The sequence below is a fragment of the Drosophila elegans genome, unplaced genomic scaffold, assembly GCF_018152505.1.
Source record: "Drosophila elegans isolate 14027-0461.03 unplaced genomic scaffold, ASM1815250v1 contig_476, whole genome shotgun sequence".
Classification (NCBI taxonomy): domain Eukaryota; kingdom Metazoa; phylum Arthropoda; class Insecta; order Diptera; family Drosophilidae; genus Drosophila; species Drosophila elegans.
In genome coordinates, this window is record NW_024545863.1 from 15,692,643 (window position 1) to 15,716,646 (window position 24,004).

General features: G+C 39.9%; 1 protein-coding gene across 3 annotated transcripts in view; it reads left to right on the forward strand.

The window, feature by feature from the left end:
- The window catches only part of LOC108134785 (acetylcholinesterase), a 33,780-nt gene extending 15,422 nt beyond the window's left edge, over positions 1-18,358 (forward strand). For 2 of the 3 annotated variants that reach the window (XM_041709153.1, XM_017255237.2), the window contains exons 4-11: positions 507-645; positions 807-1,352; positions 1,804-2,011; positions 7,580-7,722; positions 8,891-9,040; positions 13,545-13,708; positions 13,820-13,983; positions 16,955-18,358. In XM_041709153.1, the coding sequence (XP_041565087.1) occupies positions 507-645; positions 807-1,352; positions 1,804-2,011; positions 7,580-7,722; positions 8,891-9,040; positions 13,545-13,708; positions 13,820-13,983; positions 16,955-17,070 (1,630 nt within the window). In that variant the 3' untranslated portion in view covers positions 17,071-18,358. The remainder of the gene's footprint in view (positions 1-506; positions 646-806; positions 1,353-1,803; positions 2,012-7,579; positions 7,723-8,890; positions 9,041-13,544; positions 13,709-13,819; positions 13,984-16,954) is intronic. The other variant, XM_041709154.1, reaches the window with a different exon arrangement.
- The last annotated feature ends 5,646 nt before the right edge of the window (positions 18,359-24,004 follow it).

Genomic DNA, 24,004 nt, shown 5'->3' on the forward strand with positions numbered 1-24,004 from the left:
AAAATATAGTGATAAAGGCGAATGGCAGCTGGCGTAGGAAACAGAAATCGCCTCTTCTCTCTGTCTGTGATAAATTACTTTTATGCGAAACGGCAAAGTTAATTTTAATGGACACGAAGCCAAACACACCTAAGCATTCACATACACACACATCCACCGGCATATAGAAATAGGTATATCTATAGAGACGGGCAGACAAATGCTGTGCTTTGTAGGAATGCGTAGGGATATCGATTCGAGCGATTCAACATTTATAAAGCGGAAAAACTATGTCAAATTGTGGGGGAGTACGAGGTGTGTGAGTGTGCCAGTATTTGCGGGGCAGCTCAGGGTATGAGCAAAGCTGGCAAAACGGAAGAGAGACCGAATGAAAATAAATAACACAGCTGGTTAGTTCTACGTAATTGGCATGACCGAATTGCGGATGGGGGACAAACGGCCTTTGATTTGCATATGGGTCACCAGCTAATCAAGAACTCTCTTCTCCTTTCTTTTCCGGCACCCAGTTACGAGTACTTCCCTGGCTTCTCCGGCGAGGAGATCTGGAACCCCAATACCAATGTGTCCGAGGACTGCCTCTACATCAACGTCTGGGCACCGGCAAAGGCTCGACTCCGCCATGGGCGGGGTGCCAATGGGGGTGAGGTAAGTGTGGGGCCCTAATGTACTTGAATAAAAAAATTTTGGGGTAAAAAATACATTTTATAACCCAATACTTTAAAATTAAAATAAATAAAATTAATTAAAATCATAAATAGTTTTTAAATAACTGAAGGCTTAGTAACTTTTCATATTTATTTCCATAGCACGCCAATGGCAAACAGGCGGACACGGACCACCTGATCCACAACGGCAATCCGCAGAACACTACCAATGGCCTGCCCATTCTGATCTGGATTTACGGCGGCGGATTCATGACCGGATCGGCCACCTTGGACATTTACAATGCAGACATCATGGCCGCCGTGGGCAATGTGATAGTGGCCTCCTTCCAATATCGCGTCGGTGCCTTTGGGTTCCTGCACTTGGCGCCGGAGATGCCATCGGATTTCGCGGAGGAGGCGCCCGGAAATGTGGGCCTGTGGGACCAGGCTCTGGCCATTCGCTGGCTGAAGGACAACGCCCATGCCTTTGGCGGAAATCCAGAGTGGATGACCCTATTCGGGGAGTCGGCGGGGTCCAGTTCGGTGAACGCCCAGCTCATGTCGCCGGTGACCAGAGGCCTGGTCAAGCGGGGCATGATGCAGTCGGGCACCATGAACGCCCCCTGGAGCCACATGACCTCCGAAAAGGCCGTGGAGATCGGCAAGGCGCTGATCAACGACTGCAACTGCAACGCCTCCATGCTGAAGGTTAGTAGGGTGCTGGAAATGTAATAAATTAAATATATATATATATTAAAAAAAAGTAGTGCACAACATTTTAAAAAGAATTAGTAAAAATATGCATTTAAGCTGCTTTACTTTAAAGAGACTTTTGATACTGTTTTGCACCTAGAACTTTAGAAGTTTTCGTTGCATTTAAAGGCAAAATAAAAAATAAAATAAAGGAAATATAATAAAACGAATAACAATAGCTATATATAACCCATAGAATATTTTAAATGGCATTTTAGAATTTACTTGGGAAAGAAGTTTTTATAATACAAAAGTACTCCCAAAAAAACAAAATGTCTTAAAAACATGTTATTTTAAGGTAAAGTTATTAAAGGTTACACAATTTTGCAAGATTAGTTTTAAAGCTTAAATAACTCAAGGATTTAATTAACAGAACTTGAGTGATTAACGATTCTCCCGATTCCAGACCAATCCCGCTCACGTGATGAGCTGCATGCGGTCGGTGGACGCCAAGACCATATCGGTGCAGCAGTGGAACTCCTACTCGGGCATCCTCAGCTTCCCCTCGGCGCCCACCATCGATGGAGCCTTCCTGCCGGCCGATCCCATGACGCTAATGAAGACGGCGGATCTGAAGGACTACGACATCCTGATGGGAAATGTCAGGGACGAGGGTGAGTGTGCTGGGCCTAAGGAGCCGCAGAAATTTCCTCCCGCCGGTGACTTCATCGCGAGCATCCTTTTTCTGGGTCGTCCTTGCCTCCATTGTTGTATCCTCGTCATCCTCTTCATCCTCTGCGGCTGACGTCAGTGCTAGACTTTATCCAAAACAAAGTACTACCCATTGCCAATGTTGTTTGCCAAGCTTTTTAGCCCAGCTTCCTGCCTCCGCGCCCTAAAAACTTTTACGCTGCAGCTCGGAGCTCTACATCCATTTGAGATTTTATTACTTTTCTGCAACTATACATGTATTTATATACACTTTTTGTTGTTGACTCGCTGGCAGACAAAATGCATTTTATTCTTGTCGTTTCATGGGTGGTGGTGGTAGTACTGGTGGTGGTGAGGTGGCCTAGCCTGGCTGCTTTTCAAAAATGTCCTGTCCTCTGCCCATTTCGAGCACTCGTAATGCATTCGGTACTTTCGGTTGGCTCGAGTGCTTAATTTTTATGGTTTATTGCATGACACTGAGCGGCGAATCGAGGGGTTTAGTTGGTCTTGGGTTTTGGGGGCTGGTAGTGGTTCTGTGGGTTACATTGTGCTCGACTTAGTTCTGGTTGGGCTGTCGCAAACTGCACTTTGTCTAATGTCCTGTATTGTTGGCTTTTCCGGCTTTGGCTTTTGTGTTCTGGTTTTTGTTCCCCTCTTGGCTGCACACACAAATTAAGAGTTTCGTGAACTTTAAATTTCAAATGCGGCAAGTGTAAGTGGAATGTCAGTTGAGATAATAACAAACATTTTTAATTTTTAAACGAAATAGTAATATTTATTCATCGACTAAATGGACGCATTTATGTTCGTTTAAACAATAAAAGTTTAAAGGCTTAAAAGATGGTAAAATATGTCAATCAGTTCTTTGTTAAGTTGAAAAAGTCTTCTTTAGGACTTTGCCTTGTTATCTTTGCTTTTTTCCCAACTGCACACATAAAGTGGTAGCTTAAAAATCGGAGTGTGTGGCATGTGTCAACGCACCGGAATTGCCGGAGTCAAAATACAGAAAAAAACACAAAAAGCCGCTGAAACTTGCCAGACTCGCCCACGCAAATTGCGGTGACCCCGGGAAAAAAAGGAAAACTTCCGTACCCACACTCACACACACACACGCACACACACACACACACACACAGACACACACGCACTCAGATATGGCGCTCAGCTGTGCGGGACGGCATCATAAATTATTTAAATATATTTCGCTCAGGTGACAGCGGGTGGCGGTGGGTGGAAAAGCGAAAGCAAAAAGCGAGCCCTCAACTTGATGGGCGGAACGGGACGCGTGAGTGCCACACGTGCCGCAGCAATAGCAAATGGCAAGAGGGGGTTGGTGGCAGGAGAGGGGCGGCCTTTATTAAACAGGGGGCTACAAACTATTACCGCTCAAAGTTGAGTTAAAGTTAGGCTGTAATTATTTTTTATTACCCAGGCCAGCAAGGAAAAATATTTTACCTATTACAGACAGCGACTATAAATCACTATAAAAACTTCTCATAAATTTCAACATGATTGGTTTCAATTAATTTTATAGACGAAGCTAGATTTCATTGAACTTTATTTTATTAGGCAAAAGCAACAAAATAAATGTGTGCATTCAAAAGAATCAACATTAATTATAACTCATACTGGTTTAAGAGTGTAGATTGAATATAATCAATCTTTCAGTAGGTATACATATATTGTCTGTTTTTATTCAGAGAATAATTGCCAAATTATGATACTTTTGATATTGTTGTGCCTTGATTTCGTAATTGCATTACAAATAAAAAGCTATTAGTTCTATAATATTTTTTTTTAGTTTTTTGAGAACTGCATATGCTTTGTTCGATATTTTTTTAAGTACACCCAGAGAACAACCCCATAGTAAAATTAAACATTAAAATATTTGGATGTAACATTGTTCTAAATTAACCAACTTTGTTACATAAAAATTAATTAAGATGAAAAAAAATAGGGCTTAAACTTATTTTGTATTTAATTAATGCCCTAAACGTAGTTGGAGAACTATTTAGATGCTATTAAATAAATTTATATCTTACCATTCTTTTTTGGTACTAAAACTTATTTTATTCTCGATTTAAAGTGATAAAATTGTTAATTGCCAAAAAATAAACATATGACTGGTTTCCAAACTGCCCAATTAATACAATAGTTGAAAATCGCATTAGACAATTCTTATTTGAGGTCTCTGGTAACTTTTCGTTCTGCCAAATGTTGCTGTTGATTCCTTCATTATTTACCCCTCATAGTTTATGTCTTACACTGGCTGTTGTTCTTCTTAATCTGGTGCGTAACTCTTTGTGTGCATTGTGTTTGCCAGCTTTTCCGTGCCAGGCCGTGTAAGTGGCGCACTTGTAACAAATTTTCCGTTTGCGTTTTCCTTTTCTTATTATTTCGCGAGCCGCCGCCACAGGATGTCGCTGGGTGTTTTGGGTGGGTGGTCCTTTTCGTGGGTTGTGTTTTTCGTATAACAGATTGAAGAAGATTCTCGGGGCTTTTGTGCCAGTTCGTGCTTTGGCTCTGGCTGTCCTTTCTTCCCTTTCGATTTTCTTGTTGCTGTTGGGCGATAAATGTTGCTGTTGCTGGCATTGCTAGTTGCTGTTGCTGTTGCTGTTGTTGCGGCTGTCTTGCCAGGAGCAGAATAAGCCAGCAGACACGTGTGCTTCTCTGCTCACTTTCACTCATTGCTCACAGCTGCTGCTTTCCGCTTTCTCTCAGCTCTTGACTCTCTTCAGCGCGCTCTCCGTTCTCCGTTTACCGTTCACCGTTCACCGTTCTCTTTTCTATTTTCTCTTGGCCAAAAAGGTGTGCGTGCATGGCCGCCAGGCAACTGCCACCATTTTCCGTGGGTACAAAAGTACCGTTACTCAGCTGAGCGTGTGTGCGTTTGTATGTGTATGCCTGTGTTTGTGTTTGTGAGTTCAAGGTCATCTAGCATTTGCAACAATACGAATACAAATTCAAATACCTTACGATGAGCCGCTCACATAAAAGCATCCTTTTCTGTTTGTTGTTTGTTTTTGACAATTCAGTCGTCCTTTCTCCCTTCACATTCTATATACCAACAATATATTATATAAATATATCTATATGTATTTATTTGCATTTTTACGTGTTGTCCTCAATAAACCATTTGGCTAGTTAAAATGCCCTGCTGTTTTGGGACTTTTAAATATATAATGCAAAACAGAGACTTTCTTCAAAAGCCAAGCTTTGTTTAAAGTCATCTTTTTTTAAAACATAACAAAAACAACAGCAAGTTATTACCATTTAAGAGTTTTACTTGTATACCTAAGTTTTATTTAGTTATTTATTTTTTCTATTGAAATATGTATTTACTAGTAAAAGTTACAAAATCTTCTATAAAACAATATATACAATGCTATAGTCAAAAGACTGTTAACAGATGGCTAGAGAGCCTATAACCCTAATACTTATTCACTCAAATATAAATTGAATGTTGTTTTAAGAATTTTCTGTGGGCGGAGAATCTTTGAAGTGCAGCCGAAAAGTATGCAATGAAGTCAAGGCGCCAACTTTTCGGTGCTTAAATAATTCATTTTTGGTGGCAGTTCCTTCTTCTGACTTGCGATTGCATGCTTCTCGTTCTGACTATGTATGTGTACCCGGGTGTGTGTGTGTGTGTGTGTGGTTGTGCCTCCTTTGCCTGTGTGTGTGTAAGACAGCTTGTTTACTCGTTAATTGCTTCGCGTTCCGAGACGGCCAACTTATCGCTGGCTCCATCGTTGTTGGTCTGAGTCCTGAATTCCGCCTCCAGCCGGGCGTTGTTGTTGCTGCTGCTAACTCAATTATACACTCATTAAAACCGTATTTACATTTCGCTTGTGTGTATGTGAGGGAGTGAGATTTCCCGCAAAAAACCAGAGAAATTTGTGGCCACAGAGTGAGTGTGTTGTTGGCAATTTAATTAAAATCGTATGCCCGACATCCAGTAATAGTTGAAAAGCGCAAGGTCGTTTCGGCATATAGTAGAAAATATTAACATAGTTGTATGACTCTACAAAACCTTAAACCTACAAAAGTCCAATGCGTTGCCATTGCTGTGCTCATTGTAATGTGGAAATTGTTGTTTCCATATTAAGAAAGTCTTGAAGAATAAGTTGACAGAAGTTTAACTTTGCATTTACAACTATAGCAAAGCTTGGTTTGGTTGACCTCTAAGTTCCATAGAGTGTTAAATGGCATTGTTAGGACCAAACGATCCAAGCCTCAATGTAAATATGTTTCTTGACTCTCCCCTTTTTTCCCGGCAAATACTTATCGACTTTGGTAAGCGACAGTTTCAGGCAGCTCTTTCAAGATTGTTTGCAATTCAAGTCAAAGCACCTCGTGCCTGGCTTTGCATAAGGTCTTGACCTTAATGGAATCGAAGCAAACATAAACACAGTGGGCCTGCAAGATAAATTGGGAATGGGTTGCACGTGCCTTCGGCCAACACAAACACAGATACTCGACTGTATGTCCTGATGTTGCTGCTGTAAGTGTTGGTGTTGCTCGTGTTGCTGGTGTTGCTGCTATGTTGTTGCTGTTGTGGTCGTGTTGCTGCTGTCGTCGCTCATAGGCAGCAATTATGGTTCGTTAGTGTGGCCCGTATTTGAAGTGTGCGACAAAGACAAAAGCCCGAGAACAACAACTGGGCCAACAACAAGTGCCATAAAAATTAAGTTAATAAAAGGCAACGACGAGCCGCTTTGTTCTGTCGTCATGCCTTTTGTACCCTGTGTTATTAGAGTACAAGGGTTTATTGTTTATTGTGAGGCCTATACTACAATATATAGTATAGCAATATATTCTCTAAGCCTTTGAGATCTTAAGCTTAAGATATTATCAAACAATAATACCTCTTAACGAGGTAAAAAAGTCGTTACGATCGCAACTTTTGTGACGAAAAATTAATAAGCATTCGACCAAATAAATACACTTTTAAAATGTTCTCATATTTTGCCTACACAGGCATTTTTATCTCAGCGTGCCGAATTTTAACCTTTTTCTAATACTGTAAGTTGATTTAAACAATTTATTTAGGTTTCGTACTTAAAGATTAACAATAAATTGAATGCTGTTCGTGAATAATAACTTTAAATTCTTCATCTGCGTCCAATAAAGCCAGGTATTTTATGGTCGGCGTTAGTGTATAGTGCCGACTTGTTTCAGGCACAAGTTTTTGCTTTATTCTATTGTGCACTCTTTCACTTACTTCTCCTCGGCTTCTGAAACTGTTATGATTGCTTTTGCCGCTGTTGGTTTTGGTATTGTTGCTGCTGCGACTGCTGTTGCTGTTGGTGTTGATGTTGCTGCTGGAACTAAGGACTTGGGGTTAATCCTGAGCACGGTGTCCTTGGCACGGCCCCTCCATTGTGAGTCGGCATCTTGAAGCGCAGCCTGTAGTGGTAATTGTTTTCCCAGATTGGCCAACATCCCACTTCGCGTCTCCGCTCACCCAGCAATTGTTATGACATGACCTCGCCTCGCACGGGTTAAAGCATTTTCCCCTCCCTATTTTGCAGGCACTTACTTCTTGCTGTACGATTTCATCGATTACTTCGATAAGGACGATGCCACGGCGCTGCCACGGGACAAATATCTGGAAATTATGAACAACATTTTTGGCAAGGCAACGCAGGCGGAACGCGAGGCTATCATTTTCCAGGTAACTTTCCACTACGCATTTGCATTGATCGGACAAAAACGATATGTGGTGCATCTGCGAATGCATTTGACAGATACACTGACAACAAATTCCATACTTATTTGAACTACATTTTTATCCATTAAGATGTCTAGCTTAGTTAGATTTTAAAGTTTGTTTTGATCTTGAAAGTTTTTTCTTTCTGTTATGAATATATTTAGCTAAAAAAATTAATTTCAAAATTGTAATAATTTTTACAAGTGCATCGTCTGAATCCTTTAAAGTAAGTTAGTGAAACGTGCAACTACTCCGTGTCGTCAGCAGATTCGCTGCATGTTCTAAACACATTAAATGCGACGTCAACGGCGACGGCTGGCTGATTGAATTGCATTTAGTGGCTTTATTCATTTACTCTGTTCTGTCGCCGGGAAATTTCATTTTGCGGCATTCTGCGTCAGCAGTGGATATGCATTTGACAGTTGAGCCATGACAGAATCCGGGCATTAGCTGGTCCAGCAGATTTTCAACGAACCAAAACCCCCGTAACTAGGCGAACGGAAATTGGCTAAACTGGCTGATAACTTCATTTTATGATTGATTGGGGACTGCATTCTTGTGAAGTTTTCAACCTAATTTAAGTCAACACTTTCACTTATTTTATATGTTTTAACTTTTAGAGCAATCACCGCGTTTCGTTTCTTTATTCGGGTCATGTACCTAGAGAAAAGTCATGATAATTTCAATTATTTTCACTTTGAATTACATTTTTTCGGTACTGTCTTAGCACCAATGGGTGTTGTGTTTAAATTATTTTTAAAAAAATGTAGTTTTAAATTAAAAAAAATAGAAATCTAAAATTTTTCTATTGGATAAACCAATTAAGTATGTTAATAATAATGTTATTATTATGTTATGTTAACATCATGTTGTTAGTTTATTTTAAGTAAGTTTGTATTTTGAAAAACAATTTTACTTTGAGGTATTTTTATGTTATATTTTACTATGACGTTTTTTTCTGGCTGTGTGGTCTGTGCTTAATTTAAAAACTTACAATTTATCAGTTTTCAAGTCAGTTATTGTTCCTAGAAGATTTTTGAGTTTATAGACTTCTTGATGAATACAAATACCATTTTTAAATTAATCAGATTTCAGGGAGTTTTTTTTAACATCCGCATCTCTTCTTTTTCAGTACACCAGCTGGGAGGGTAATCCTGGCTATCAGAACCAGCAGCAAATCGGACGCGCCGTGGGCGATCACTTCTTCACCTGCCCCACCAACGATTATGCCCAGGCTCTGGCGGAGCGAGGCGCCTCCGTGCACTACTACTACTTCACACACGTGAGTACCACAGCGGGGGTGTCCACTGTAGCCGTTCGCGAAAGGACTGCGCTGGTTGGCGGCCATTAAATATTTCTCAGGCTCTGACACGTAAGATGGCGTTGAAGCGCGTGCGTCCAATCGTAATGCGGTCAAATGGGGCGCAAGTGGCGCAACGGCGCAAAAATCCACGCTGAAGCCACTGCAACGCAGGCAACTGCAATTTGCGTGTCATTAAAATTGCACACAAGGCTAATGGCAGGCACAATCCAGCTCTGCCCCAAAGTGGATAACTGTCGCAGGTATTCGACACTGGCAAAGTTGATTCTCAAACTTTCCTAAAAAAAACTTTATTAAATGAAAACATTTTTTGTACACTATCAATGCACTTTTTTACGGTTTAATAATACTTTAAAGTCGTAAACAACATGAACATTAAGTACGACATCTTAAAAGCTTTAGGTTTAGAAAAGAGTATTATAGTGTATAACATGCGACCCATTCAGTTTGAACTTCCTATGAAACTATGTTTTTTTATAAATCGAAGTCTAATGCTTTTAATTTTTATTGTTTTCTATTGTAAAGAAATTGGTATTAAGGAACACTACTTGTGCTTGTTGATCATTATAACAACTTAAATAATATGAGAACGCTATAGTTTTATATGACAAAAGAATATTTTTCAATATGAAACATTCAAGAAGGAGTATTTCTCTAAATGTACTGAACTGTGGCTGCATCTCAAGCACAAGCAGCTACGTCTGCGTCAAATGTCAACGCGACTGTGTGAACTTTAATTATTAATGTCTGAATGATGGCGGGGCGTTTCCAAAGTCTGATGAGTGGCGCCGGGGATGAGGGGTTGAGACGCCTGAAGGCAGAGCTTGCGGCTAATCTGAAGCACAGAAAGTGAACGTTTTTTTTTTTTTACCAGAATGAGGTCAGGAGCAGACATTTGATTGCTTTTAGTCAAGAATAGCGCGAACATGGAGACAAGCCAGTGTTATTTCGTAGTCTATAATTATTCGGGTAATGAAAAGTTTATGAACATGCATCTGTGAATGTTAAGGTTGAGATGGAAATTGACAACAAATGTTTAGACTTACCAAATGGTATCGTTCTCCTTGATCCTTTAAAATAACTAAGGTTTTATGTTTTCAATTTGTTAAGGCTTTATTGTTTATTTCATGAGTTTTTTGTTTAAACTCAATGTTTAGTATCCTTTACCGGCGATGAGTAAGTGCCTAAAGTAACGATTTCATTAGCCAATTAGTTTGTCAACCTTCTGCGATCAGTCTTGACTCAGGCCACTTGTGTATTTTCCGCGTAATTACTGTATTTGTTATGATTGTGATGATTGAAAAATCACTGTCAGCGGATGAAGTCCCTTGCCATGTGCAATTTTGCTTGGCGTGTCCAACCAGTCCGTGTGTATTTTTCAATTAATCAAGCAATTTGTTGACGAGAGCCAGTCTGAATGCGTGCAATCCATTTAATTGGACTTCATAATGTCACATCTATCGGGGGCAAGGGTCGCTGTTGTCGTGGTAGTTGTCGTTGTCGTTGTCGCAGTTGTTCTTGCTGTTGTTTAGCTGGCAGGGAAGGCAACCTTGGCCGCCATAATTATGGTAACCAAAAGTTTCACGCAACACACGCCCACCAGCGAGTGAAGAGCCCTCATACAGACACATACTGGCACACACAAAAGCCCCACGTTGGGCGCCAATTAAACTATACGCACTCGCACTCGCACAAGAAGGTTTTCTGCGGGCAGACACAACAACTACACAACTACTTTGCTGTGCGGGAACAGGACCGGCAATCGTTACTGGATCACGACCTGAAAGAAGGGGCCGGAGCAGGGAAGCCAAGTCGACTAATGAAACTTCAATTTACGAGGTCACGGCCCGCATGCCCTGCACGTGTGGGGCATAATTTCAGTCAGTTATTTGTTTAAACGACTTTGGCTGCGGTGCCTGCTGTCGACGATTGATATCGCCTGGTTGCAGGCCCAATTGGATCGGCCTAATGATTAACAAATACGTAGCTACAATGCGTATACGCAGTGTGGCCTTTGTATAATATATTGATTTTCGTTCGCCGGCTTCGATTCCTTGAACACACATATACTAATAGCTACGAATTGTAGTCGATATTGACCGATGATAAGTGGTAATTTGGCTGAAAAAATCACAGCAGTAGGTAGATCAATATTACGCATACGCAGCGTGAAACCAAAATGCACAGCGTCGTTAGTTCTTTTAAATAGCTTACAAAAAACTGCACAGTATGGTGCACAATATGCTCTTCACTTTTGATATATGCTCAATGCTTGCGACAGTTTGCACCGATAATTAAACTGTTATCCCGCCGAGTCGTCGCTCCTTCCAGGTGATTGCACAATATGCAAACTGAGTGCGTGCAGGGCGCCAGTTGGACTGCATTGTTTATAGCAAATCGCCCGTTAATAATCCAATAGCCCAGCAGAGGCGCTGGCACTCTGGCTGCCTGGCGACCCCGAAATGGAAATGAAAGCAAATGAAATTAGTTTTAATTACAGCCGTCAAGTTGCAGCAGCAGAACTCGTAACTCACTTTGCCCATAAACGGGGCCGCGATGGGGCGACGAAGCATGGCGAATGGGGTCGCCAGCTGCTAAAGTGCCTGCCAGATTGTCTATCTGCTTGGCCGTTGACCAAGGGGGCGGGGCCGTGCCCCAATGGCCACTGGCCACATGTTTGACTGACCAGCTTTCCTCCATTTTCCCCCATTTTCCACCGCTTTCCCGCCCTCCCCTTTTCCGGGTCTTGTTTCTGTTTCATTTCTCCATTCGCCATTCGCCTTTCGCCGTTGACTACTGCAGCGTGCAACGTGCCTGGCACTTAAATAAGTTTTCCTTCTCAACTGCTCCTCCTGCTCAACTGCTCCCCTCCCCTCCATCGCAATTTCCGCTTTGGCCGCACTCCAGTGTACTCTACTCTACTGTAGCAGAAGCCAACTACACCACTACACCACTACTCCTCTCGACTCGACCATGCCGTTTCTCATTATGACCTCCGCGTCCAAGTTTCTCTGCTATGTTTGCAATTTTGCGCTTAAATCAAAAAGTTTTGGTTCCCAGCTCCGGCTGCGTACAATTTTTCATTATTTGCACGAAAAGGCGTAAGGACTGGACGGCAAGACTTTTATGTTATGTGAGTGTACATGGACTCGTATAGGGGACGTGTGTCCTGACAGCCAACGGCCAAGTCGCATAAATTTCCAACGACTTGGCAGGAGCAGAAGGAGCCGAGGAACAGAAGCCCGCATTAGCAGCATTATCCTTGGCATATCCCGGACACTATTCATTATGCGACCTGGCACTTGCCTGCCAGCCTGTCAAGGTGCAGCTCAAGCAGAGCCCGACTGCGGCCACCTCAAGTTGAATGGTTAAGTGGTTAGCCCTCAGCTTTCAGCTCCTGGCCAGGCCTAATGGTCGGCAGGATCGCCAATGCTTTGGCGGGCTTTGGTTTTTCGCATTGCATGAGATTGCATTTTACAAGGGGATTGTCTAATTAGCATTTCGGATGGAGTGGCTGGCTCTGCCAGGGAATGTTAATCATCAGATGGCAACAAAGAGTGCGGCCCACTAGTAACGTTAATAAAAGCCAGAAAGTATGCTTTGAGTATGAACAAGTCTAAGTTTCTGTTTCAACTACTTATGTTCTCAGTTAAAGAAAAGACTAGATCGTTTTATTGTCAGAAATATGACAACTTTAATATAATGTCAATAAAGAGCCCAAAGATTGGAAAGATTTGAAAATTTTTAAATTGAATTTAATAAGGTTATTGTCTAACTAGCATTTCGGATGGAAATCATCAGATGCCAACAAAGGGATTTTTAACATTTAAGCATTACAGGGTCTGCATTACTAGTTAATTTACCTTTTAACCAGTTTCATTGACTGCAAAAGAAAATGTCGAACTAAAGCTTAAATTTAAAAAATACCTGCACCTTTGGCTATCATGCTTTTCAACTTATCCTCATGGCGGACTTGGTCCATCGCATGACGTGACGTATACGCAGTGTGGTCGCGCATGCACGTACCAATTGTAACAGCCTGTCCTGCAATTGCGCGTCCCCAGATGCAGTTGCAGTGCATGCTGCTGTGAGATACGTGTAAACGGCGCCACGCGAGAGCATTTAATGCCGCTGCCTGTCAAGGGCGACAGAGTTTCGGGCCGAAAGCTGTATGCTGTATGCTGAATGCTGAACTCTGAACTGGCAGTCGACCAGGCGTTTACTTATTTATTCATTCGTTTTTTCTTTGCCGCTCCAGTGCGCGGCATGCTGCGACAATATTTACAATTTACAGCGAGCGCCAGTCAGCCAGCCAGCGAGCCAGCGAGCAAAATCAAATAAATAAATAAAAAGGGTACATGTTTATCTGCATAATTTCTGGCTGAGTTTACGACAGCGTCGCGGCACTCTTCTCGTTTTTCAACGGCCTTTCCTTGGCTTTTTTTTTTTTTTTTGGTTTTTGCAGCGCACGAGCACCTCGTTGTGGGGCGAATGGATGGGCGTGCTGCACGGCGATGAGATTGAGTACTTCTTTGGCCAGCCGCTGAACAACTCCCTGCAGTATCGACCTGTGGAGCGTGAGCTGGGCAAGCGTATGCTGAGTGCGGTCATCGAGTTCGCCAAGACAGGGTGAGTTTTGTGGGCCGAGCTTTTCACCTCGAGCTTTTTTGTTGGCCCTAGCCGAGTTTCTCACAGATTTGCCATAACGAAAGCTTCATCCACTGCCTTTACCACTTCCAGAAATCCCGCTCAGGATGGCGAGGAGTGGCCGAACTTCTCGAAGGAGGATCCCGTCTACTACATTTTCAGCACGGACGATAAGATCGAGAAGTTGGCCAGAGGTCCGTTGGCGGCCAGGTGCTCTTTCTGGAACGATTACTTGCCGAAAGTCAGGAGTTGGGCAGGTGAGTGATGACAGAACTATAAAAAAGTGTTTGAAAAAAAGTGAATGAAAGTACAGTCATCGTTGGAGGTTTTGTTTGCCATTGTGTTGCTCTTGCTGTGTTCTTTTTTTTCCGTTGCGATGTGTCGTTTTCGTTTGTGTGTAAGTTTGGCATACAATTAACATAAATTTCGTATTCGCTACGATATATCGTAAAAAGTGGCATTAAGTCTGCTAATGGCTGTCGGCATCATCCAAACCACACCTCAAGACGAGCTGGGATTCGGTCTCCTCTGAGTCTGGGTTCAAGCTGGTCAAGCGAAACATTTGCCTCTAAAGTGGATTACTCACTCGGATAATGTATAATGCTGATAACAACGATAGAAGTGTCAATACTTTCTTTCGTCAATCTCTGGACAAAGAGCAAGTGTCAAAAAATCGTTAAGCTTAAAAATTACAGCTCGAATGATTGATGATGACTTAAAATGGCACTGAAAAAAATATAACCGATATAGGTGAACATAACATGTATTTACTCAAATTTGTATGACAAGAGAAAACAATATTTTCAGCTTACTGAAAACATTTTTGTTGCATTTAAAATATTTTTTTATTATTAAAAAATCATTTAGTGTGATATAAGAAAAATTTGGCTTTAGTTATCATTTTTGGTGCAGTCTTCATTAAAATACGATTTGAACATAGACTTTTTAGACTTTTTGAGAATAAAATGTCATTCCAATATGTGTTTACTTAGAATCGATTGTTAATAATACAGGTTTGCATATAATCCGATGTCTCCTTATAAATATGTTTTTTTTATATAAAGCAAATATATGGTATATTTGAAAATTGACCAATTTTAGATTATATTTATTGTAGTGTGCTATACAGTTAAAGCCCTTTTGGCTTCTTCATTTTCACTTAGTGGCATTCATGAGTCAGAGGTTATGACTCGACTGTTTCGGTGAAAGATTTTATAGTTATGCTTTTTAATTTATTTCATTTATGCTTCCACGTTTTTTATTTATGGCCCTGTCAGCTTTTCAAAATGTGCGCATCAATCAGGGAAATGAGCTGCGAGCCAGATCGGACGACTGACCGAGAAAGAAATGTAAATGTGGATATGTGCCATAAGCCTGGCCCTGACAATGATCAATGACGAGCCCCGTAAAAGCCGAATGTCTCTAGGTTTTATATGTAGTTTAACTTGTGAGTCGGTGGGCGTCGCGGCTTTATACGTTTGCACTTAAATTGTAAAAGTCGCAGAGCCATTAAGGCGAGTGGACAAGTTTATGGGTTTTGGGTGAAAGATCACCATCGCCATTGCCATCGCAGAGCACCGCGCCACCAAGTCTAGCACCGCAACCACCAGAGCACCACCGGTCGATGAGTGGCACAAAAGAAAATTACTGTCTCACAAATTAATAAAAACTTAATTTATGCTAATTAGCCGTGTTGGTTTAAGGGGCTAATTTTGGTTTTACATAAAGCCGATCGATCGGGTATGCAAATGCGGCTGGGGGAAACGAACTGGGGACTTGGGGAGAGCGGGCGGTGCAGCCTCCTAATGCAGATATCTGCCCAATCGATCATTTGCCGGCTTTAGGATATATGTATATGACAAGCTCCAGATCGAGACTTAGCGTTACTTTTGATCTGCCTGCGGTAAAAGTTGCCACACTTAGCACCCGAAGATCTATCCCCCTTCTACCCATCGAAACGGGTTTTTGGCAAATTAATTAATTTGCATTTGTATATGTAGCGGTTTATTCTTTATGGCCAACCGCGCGCTTGCCAACAATGCTTCCCATTTGCCTTAATGGCCATTTAAAATTTCACCCAAGATCTAGTTTGTATGTCTCTTATACAATGGGAACTGGAACTGGTCGTCGGTCGTCGATCGTCGGTCGTCCTGCTGTTTTTACCAGACACGCTGGCACCGCCGAAGTCGAGAAATGTCACCGGCCGCGATAAATAAATGATTGCCGTGTCATAACTCAGGCGCACGCGTTGGGATACGGATTAAAGACCGTCTGTAGATACAATATCTTTTGCATTTGTATGGCCTTTTCTCTTTAGCTTCGCTTCATTTCGTATCGTATCGTTTGGTTTCGTTTTTGTATTTTTTAGCTTTAGCTTTAGCTTTTAGCTTTTAGCGACACGTGTTTCAAATGTTCGCCGCGTTTAATTTGTATGTGGTTTTGGTTGCGGCTGTGCCAATTTATTTCTTCATTATCCGAGCGTATAATCTATGGTTTGGTCAGCCTTTTAAATTCAAATTAGCAAAAATTAAATGCACGCGACAGCGTGGCTCAAGAAATATGAACAATTCGGATATTATAAAGGCGATTTATGGCCCAGCTCTAGCCGAAGATTGATTTCGAAATTGATTTGCTTCGCTTTGTTTTATTGCCACGCTTGATTTTCAGTCATTTTGCACACTTGCACTTCACATGAGGGGATTATAAATGATAAGTCGTTGAGCAAGTTATCCCTGTACTTTGCCGGGTCTGTGGGCCTGGTTTGGCGTGTTGAAATTTGATCGCCGGCCGGGCCATTTGAAGTTTGTATCTTGTCTGGTTTTTGTTGTGGCCAAACAACTTTCGAATGAACTGGCGATGTTTGCATAAATGTAAAAAATTATGATACGACAATGCAAAGCAGGCCGTTCTGAGGGACTTTTTGCGGTCCAAGGTAAGTTCGCGTGAAATTCTTTCTTTCGTTATCAATGCACCGAAACTCGCACCGAAAACCCGAAAGCCTGCTTTTCTATTTTTTTTTTTAAAGGTACCCAATAAATCCTTATCATTTTTGACTTATATGATGACAGAGCAGTAGATCAGAGAATATGGCAATTAGTAGAGAAGGATAGAAGTTGATGGCTTGAAGATTGACCTTTTCAACAACCGCCCACATTCATAGACAATCATTAATGAACTCTCTAAAATTTTTGCCTGAATAAAAACTCCTTTCTCTTTCTTCTTTCATAGGAACAGGCTGCGATGGCGGTTCAGGAAGTGCTTCCATATCCCCCAGACTGCAGCTTCTGGGAATCGCTGCTCTGATCTACATCTGCGCCGCATTGCGAACCAAGGGGGTTTTCTAAAAGAAAACCTCTGCCGGCAGAATCCACACACACACACACTGGAACACACACCACATCCACGCCACGCCACACCCACACCCACACCCACAACCAAACACACACTTAAAGTTAGAACACGTATATTAATAAAATTAGCAAACGGAAGGAAACCAAATTTTTTGTAGGCGCAGAGACATTTGTGTAGGAGCAGCAGGAGATTTGTTTACGGAACTTAGTAGGATCGGTTTGAGCATGTCGATGGCAATTGCTGAACATTTGTAAATTGAACTTAGAGCTCTACGCACGCCCCAGGCAGTCAGAGGGTCGTCCAGTGTCCTTCGAAGGATCCTGCACCACCCAGCCGGACTTCCGACTGCAGAGACCACTGTTGCCACAAGCCAGAAGCCACAAGCCACGCGCCATAGGCCAGGCCCAAACCAAATTGTTTTGTGTAGCACAACGCTAAATTGCTTCATTTGAGAGAAATTAGCCAATGGGCGGGCGCAATTTTTGATAAATATTAATGCAAATAGAACTTAAAATGTTTGTCATGCCTTCAGGGGGCAGCCAAAATGAAACAAAGTTTACAGATATACGTTTACCGAACGGAAAACTCGCTCAGATGACAGACAGTTTTTGCCACGCCCACATTATTGAGCGATCTTTGAGCGCATTTAATGGCACAATTTTTGCTTTCAGTTCGAAAAAGTCCTTGTCGCCTAACGATATTTGGCCAAATTGCATTGGTTTCATGCTTAGGTTGAGGGTTCGTTTGATTTCGATTTAAATTCCCAAGGAAAAACCAACCACACACGAAATTTGTAACCACACAAGATTCTTATGAGAAAACCCAAATGGAAATTTACGCAAAAATCAACAATTGTATTGTACAAAAATTGGCGTTGGTTTATTAGGAGGGACGAAATGAAAAATAATGAATATAGCCCCAAGTCTAGCACTTACCCAAGACAAATTTTTTCGAAGCGAACAAAGCGAAGCAAATTGATAAATTGTACTAAAGAATCGGTCGAAAAATGAGATTTAAGCATAGTTCGGGGCGAAGACGATATTTATAATGCAAAACATATCAGTATATTATTGTATTTGTACTAAACGTTTTACAAATTGGCTTAGTGAGAGCTTGGATGGAGGAAAAATGAAATGATTTAATACTGAATAATGGTAATTAGAAATTTTATACACATAGCGAAATTGGATCAATGATTAACACAAAACGTATTGTATAATGAGTAACGTATATGTACTTGGTATGTCTATATCTATAAATAAATATTGTTCAAAACGTAAATCCAGAAAATGAAAGGTCATTGTCAACCCTAGAGTTCAGTGTGTGTCGCAGACTAAATGAGAGCTAATAAGTAATCGTAATTGTAATCTGTAATCGTAACCGTACTCTGTAATCGTATTAAAGGCATATCAATATGTATTAACTATGGAAATCGAAAACCTTTCGAAATTTACTAAGGTAAGCCACACTGATATTAATTAAGTTATTTTTATCAACAATTATTATAATACCACACACTATCTGATAATACATAGATTCAACAAGTATTAGACTTATGAAGAACAACAACAACATTAACTGTTTGCTAACATTTGAAAGTTTTAAAACCAACCAATAAACAAAAACGAAAAATCCTAAAACCTAAAACCTAAAACCTAAAACCAAAAACTTAAAACCAAAAACCAAAAAACCAAGCGAATCCCAAATAAATAAACGATTATTGTATTGTATTAGGTATGAACTGTGGTCGAGGCCTACTGAGCGATGTTCGCTTTCAACTGTAGCATCTAGGAAAATTTATGTGACCCTCTAGCCAGGTGACGAATGCACTTAGGACACTGTATATCTGATCGTTATGTCTGATACTACACATCTGATACTCAACACCAATGCAAGCAACGATAGCAAGCCACTCACTTAGAAATCTCCCCATAGTTATACGACAATTGCACCGCGATTAACGAGTAATTCTACAATTGAGCGAAATGCGAGAGGAGGGAAGCGCATCGGAAGCAGCAGATCCACAAGGCATTCCTAAGTTATGCATTACTTTAAATACTTCTTAAAGGGACAAACAAGAAACTAACATAACGAAACAAATAATAACACTGCATGATGCGAAATAATAACTTAAACAAAAGGATTTTTTAAGTATATGTGGAACATTTATATTTTTATACCATGCAAGAAGCGAAATGAAAAAACAAAATAAAAACCGAAATTGCGTAAAATGGAGATATTAACAAATGATGAATAACTTTAAAATTTTGTACTAAGCCATTGTCTAAAACTGTGGACACGAAAAAAGTGTGAGACGAACTCCAAGATAACTAGCTTTAATCCCTATCCCCTATCCCTATGATTGCACCACGTTCGCCTCTTAACCGAAACCAAAAAGTAATTAAATCTAGGTACTATATATACATAAAGTAACCGATTCCAAGACTAGACTTGATAGTTAATCCTGTAATTCTGTAGAGAGGAGTGGGCCCGAGCGAGTGCTGCCCGTGCCACGGCCACGGCCACGCCCACCTGGCCGGCCTCCAAGGTCAGGTGGGATCAGGGGGTCAGAGGTCACCATTGGGCAGTATTAACTGTGCGCCCACTCACAGAGAGTATAGAGTTAATGAATATCAAAAAGAGAATACATGTGTTTACCGTGTATTATGCCTTCTGCCTTCAAAAACAAAATACAAGAGAAGTGAAAAGTGAAAAGTACTCATTCTACGACTACGTTGTTACCATTTATATGCATTTTCCTACCTTTTTTTCGTCTCACCCGAAATTAGGAATATTTTTTGTCATTTTGCATGGTTTTCGGCTCAAGCCAAAGAATTGACAATATAATATTTCGCCTTAGAAGCAAAAGGAGCAAACGAATGAAAGACAAATTCCAAGTGTTATGCTTATAGATCTAAATTTTTATACATGGACATGGACATGGACACTTCGTCGTCTCATTTTTTTGGTGAAGGTGCACTAATCGCTACTCGTATGATTTGTACAGGTTATGGCTTTCGTTGCGGTTCTTCCAGGTCATTTTTAATAAAATATATTTATATATTTATACGATAGGACAACCACACACACGCACTCACGCACCCACTTTCACACACCAACACATCTCAGTGTGCTTTTGCTGTAGTAGTCTGCCAGTTGTAAAAGAATTTATATATAAACGAATCGAAACGGAACCGGAAACGGAAACACTCATATTCTAATCTATGATAATAATGAAAGCATGCTGGTCACACACACAAGCGCGCATACCCACACAAACACACACACACACTTCATAGAAGGACGAATCGTAGGAATAGAAAATACATGAGCAGAATCCTTAGACGGTTATTGTGTTTGTGTTTTGTATAAAAAAGGAATAATAAAACCGAAACGCAAAAAAAACATAGTTCATGTTTTTGTTTATTGTGTATTAAAGACAAGTTAAAAATTGTATCAGCTACGACATCTGATAATAAAATCGAAATCTAGGTGGTAGACAAAACTCTCTGTACAATGTAATAAATATGTTGATTGCTATACAATAGAATACAATACAAAGTACACACTCACAAAAACAGAATCTAAATCTGAATCTGATGAAATAAAAATATATAATACGATAAAAACTGAAAAATCCAGGCACAGATATGCATTTGACATTACAACAATTCTCACAATTAGAGTTAAAAGGCAGAGACGAAGTTTAGTAAATTAAATACATAGTCTTTTATGTATAAAAATCAAATACATATCAATATATGGCCTATTGTTTATTTAGTTTAATTATATATTATGAATAACACACTCGAAAGCAGCAGGTGTGCAGTAAGGCTCTGATTTATGACTTTTTAAGTAGGCAATTTGTATAAATTAAGCAGCAAGCAAACACAATACAAACAGAAACAAGCCAGAGAACGGAAAACAAAAACAAATTGTGGTTAAATATGTGTTCTTACTTGTTAGTGGTAATAAAACAAAGGTAAAAGTATAACAAACGAAATAAGCAAAAAAATCTGTAATTATAACTGTTAGCTTTTAATCATGCCAAGCATTTTCCGTTGAATTCCTCGATTTTCGTTTGACACCTCGCTTGAAAATATGTTTTCACTTAGAACACACATGGATTAGCTTATATTGCAATTTGTAGTAGCCCCACACACACCCACACACCTATGAGAACACCCACACCCACACACACACATACAAATGCCCGTTTGAGTGATGTGTAATGGCTATGAAACTACTTAATGGCAAACAAACACTCGCGACGGGCATCACTAATGCAAATAAAGTTAAAAGGTAGCTAAAAATAACAAATAAGACAACTTTTGTTCTCGCAAAAGAGCAAAAGTCAAGAGCAGATCGAAAATTAATAAATCGAGACTCATAAAAGTGGATACAGTGGATACACCCATACACATACAGCTAGTACAATGGCAGCTCCAAGTCCTCATCTTGTGTTCCAAATTTGAATATATCATTTGATGGCGACGCTTTAGTGTTCAGCAAAACAGTAAGCAAAAAAAACCATAAACTAAAGCAGAATTCTATTTAATGTATATGACGATGTTTGTTTGTGTGTCAATGACGGAATGTTGTTAACGATTAAATTAAAATTATTATTGTCGCAGAACTTACTTTAAATTCAAGGAAGATGAAATGAATGTTCATTTCCCGAGGTGCAGACCTTGCGCAGACGACAGATAACATATGCAAAACATAATTGCTGTTTTAAGATATTAACTATATATAAATATATATATATATACAGACATACATCTAGATTGAAAAATATGACATGAGCATACAAAATGTAGGGATCATTTTACTGAATATTATATACATACTACTACATATAATCGAAACCAAAAATTCTGCTAAACAAAGAACAAAATAAAAGAAAAAATACAATTGAATGCTAAATGTAATACGATTACTGAACTCAAGAGAAGGCAAGAAACTACCAAGAGAAAATGTAATGTGTAAACAATTGAAAACCGCATTGAAGCAGCATAAAGAATACAAAAATTTAAGTGAAATTATATTACGAAATATATTGTATATCGATACAAGATGGATACAAGTAAAATACAAATAAAACTCATGTATCATGTACTAAACAAACAGTCGTTCGCTTTTATTTCCCGCCCCGGTCGTCGATCATTTGTCAATGGCATTTGCACATCTCTCCACGATTTCAGTAAGTCATCATCGGCTTCAGGAAACGTCTTTCCACCGAGACAACAGCTCCATCACTCCCGACTTATTGGCTGCTAATTACACGGCACTTTGAATTCGCATTTGCATTAAATCAATAAAAACTGAAATGATAAACACCAAATAAAATCGCATATTTACGGCTCACTAAGCCGAGGTGCAGAAAACTTAATTTATGATGCTTATAATTCCACAATTATGCCGCCACTTCCGCATGCCGTGTGCAGGCCGAAATATGCAAATTAATCACGGCAAATTAAAAGGAAAGGTGCCCCATAAATGCCCACCATAGTGCTGCACTCCCTCCCCCCTGTCGTCTCCCCAATTTGCGTGCCAACATTTGTCAATTTGCCCAGGGTTCAGGGCTGCTTTTATGGTCACCATTTCGCGCCCGTAATAAAACTTAAAGAGGCCCCGACCCGAGGCAAAGTCTGAGTACTGTGTAAGAATCTATCTGGTCGGTAAACTGCTGGACACCGAATAAACCAAGCTCTATCTTGAAATCATGGAAAGTAAAGTATCTCTTTATCTAAACAAAAAAATTATTATATTCTGCTTAATTATAGTTTACTATTGTCAATAATCAATCATTTAATTTTTGATATAATATACAACAATTTTATTTTAAGATTAAAGTTGTTAGGTGAAAATCTAAGGTAGGATCTCCTTTTAAATGCTGCTTTTAAAATAATAACTCAAACTTGAAGTGTTCTTTAATTATATTTAAAAATAAAGTGCAATAATAAGAGTTAAATGGCATTCAAATAAATTTCAACTTAGCAAAATTAGAAAGCGAAGGTTAACGTATTTGATTTATTTAGTTACCAGCTTATTTTCTTCATTCAAGCCATTCAGCCTATTTTTAACTGAATTAATTTTCGGAATAATAAAATCTGCCAAAGTTAGCGAGTAAATAAAATTATATTTTTTCACAACTATATAGCCTTAAATGATTTGCTTTAAGCCAGTATAGGATTTGGTTTCTCACTAGTTAAAATAAGATCTAACCTGATAGTTTTAAAGTCTAAAATAGTTTCAAAATTTAAGAAAAAGTCAGGTCTCCATTAATAGATAGAGTATAGAAAGGAAGACGATGCATTGTCATTAGGGTTTGGCCCTCAAATGGTCGCTGGCATTAAAGAGAAGAGCCGACAGCCCTGTAAATGCAAATTAGCAATGCAGTATTTAAGTATTTGAGTACATAGCCGTTAAGTCTCTTTATGCGCGGGATGTTCAGTAAAGTTTATGTTGTTTCTGTGTCTTCTTTTGCAGAATTTGTGCAGCAGCTAACCAACATGGCCACCTCAACATTTGTCTACCTGAAGACCTGGCTCATTAGTGGCTAAAAACGAGTCCTATTTAGCACCTCTCACTTAATCATAGTACTTAATCAGGCACTATTCATATCACTTCCACGGAATGCAACGGAAAGTCTGACTGAAGGATAGTTAGGCTAAGGAAATGGAAACTGAGATATTAATTTAAAGGAGATAAGGCTGCAGGATTTTAGAAACAAGACGAATTTAGGAATGAAAATCCCAGGGCTTCGAAATGCAGTTTGATACTGAGTAGCTTTGTAAGAAATCGATAGAGGTCAAGTGCTGGACACCAGAAACTCGTACTTCCCCCCATTAAATATATTCAACAGATATTCAAATAAAATTGTTCCACTTGATTGATGCAAACTCTGGCTATTTGCGAAGTTTG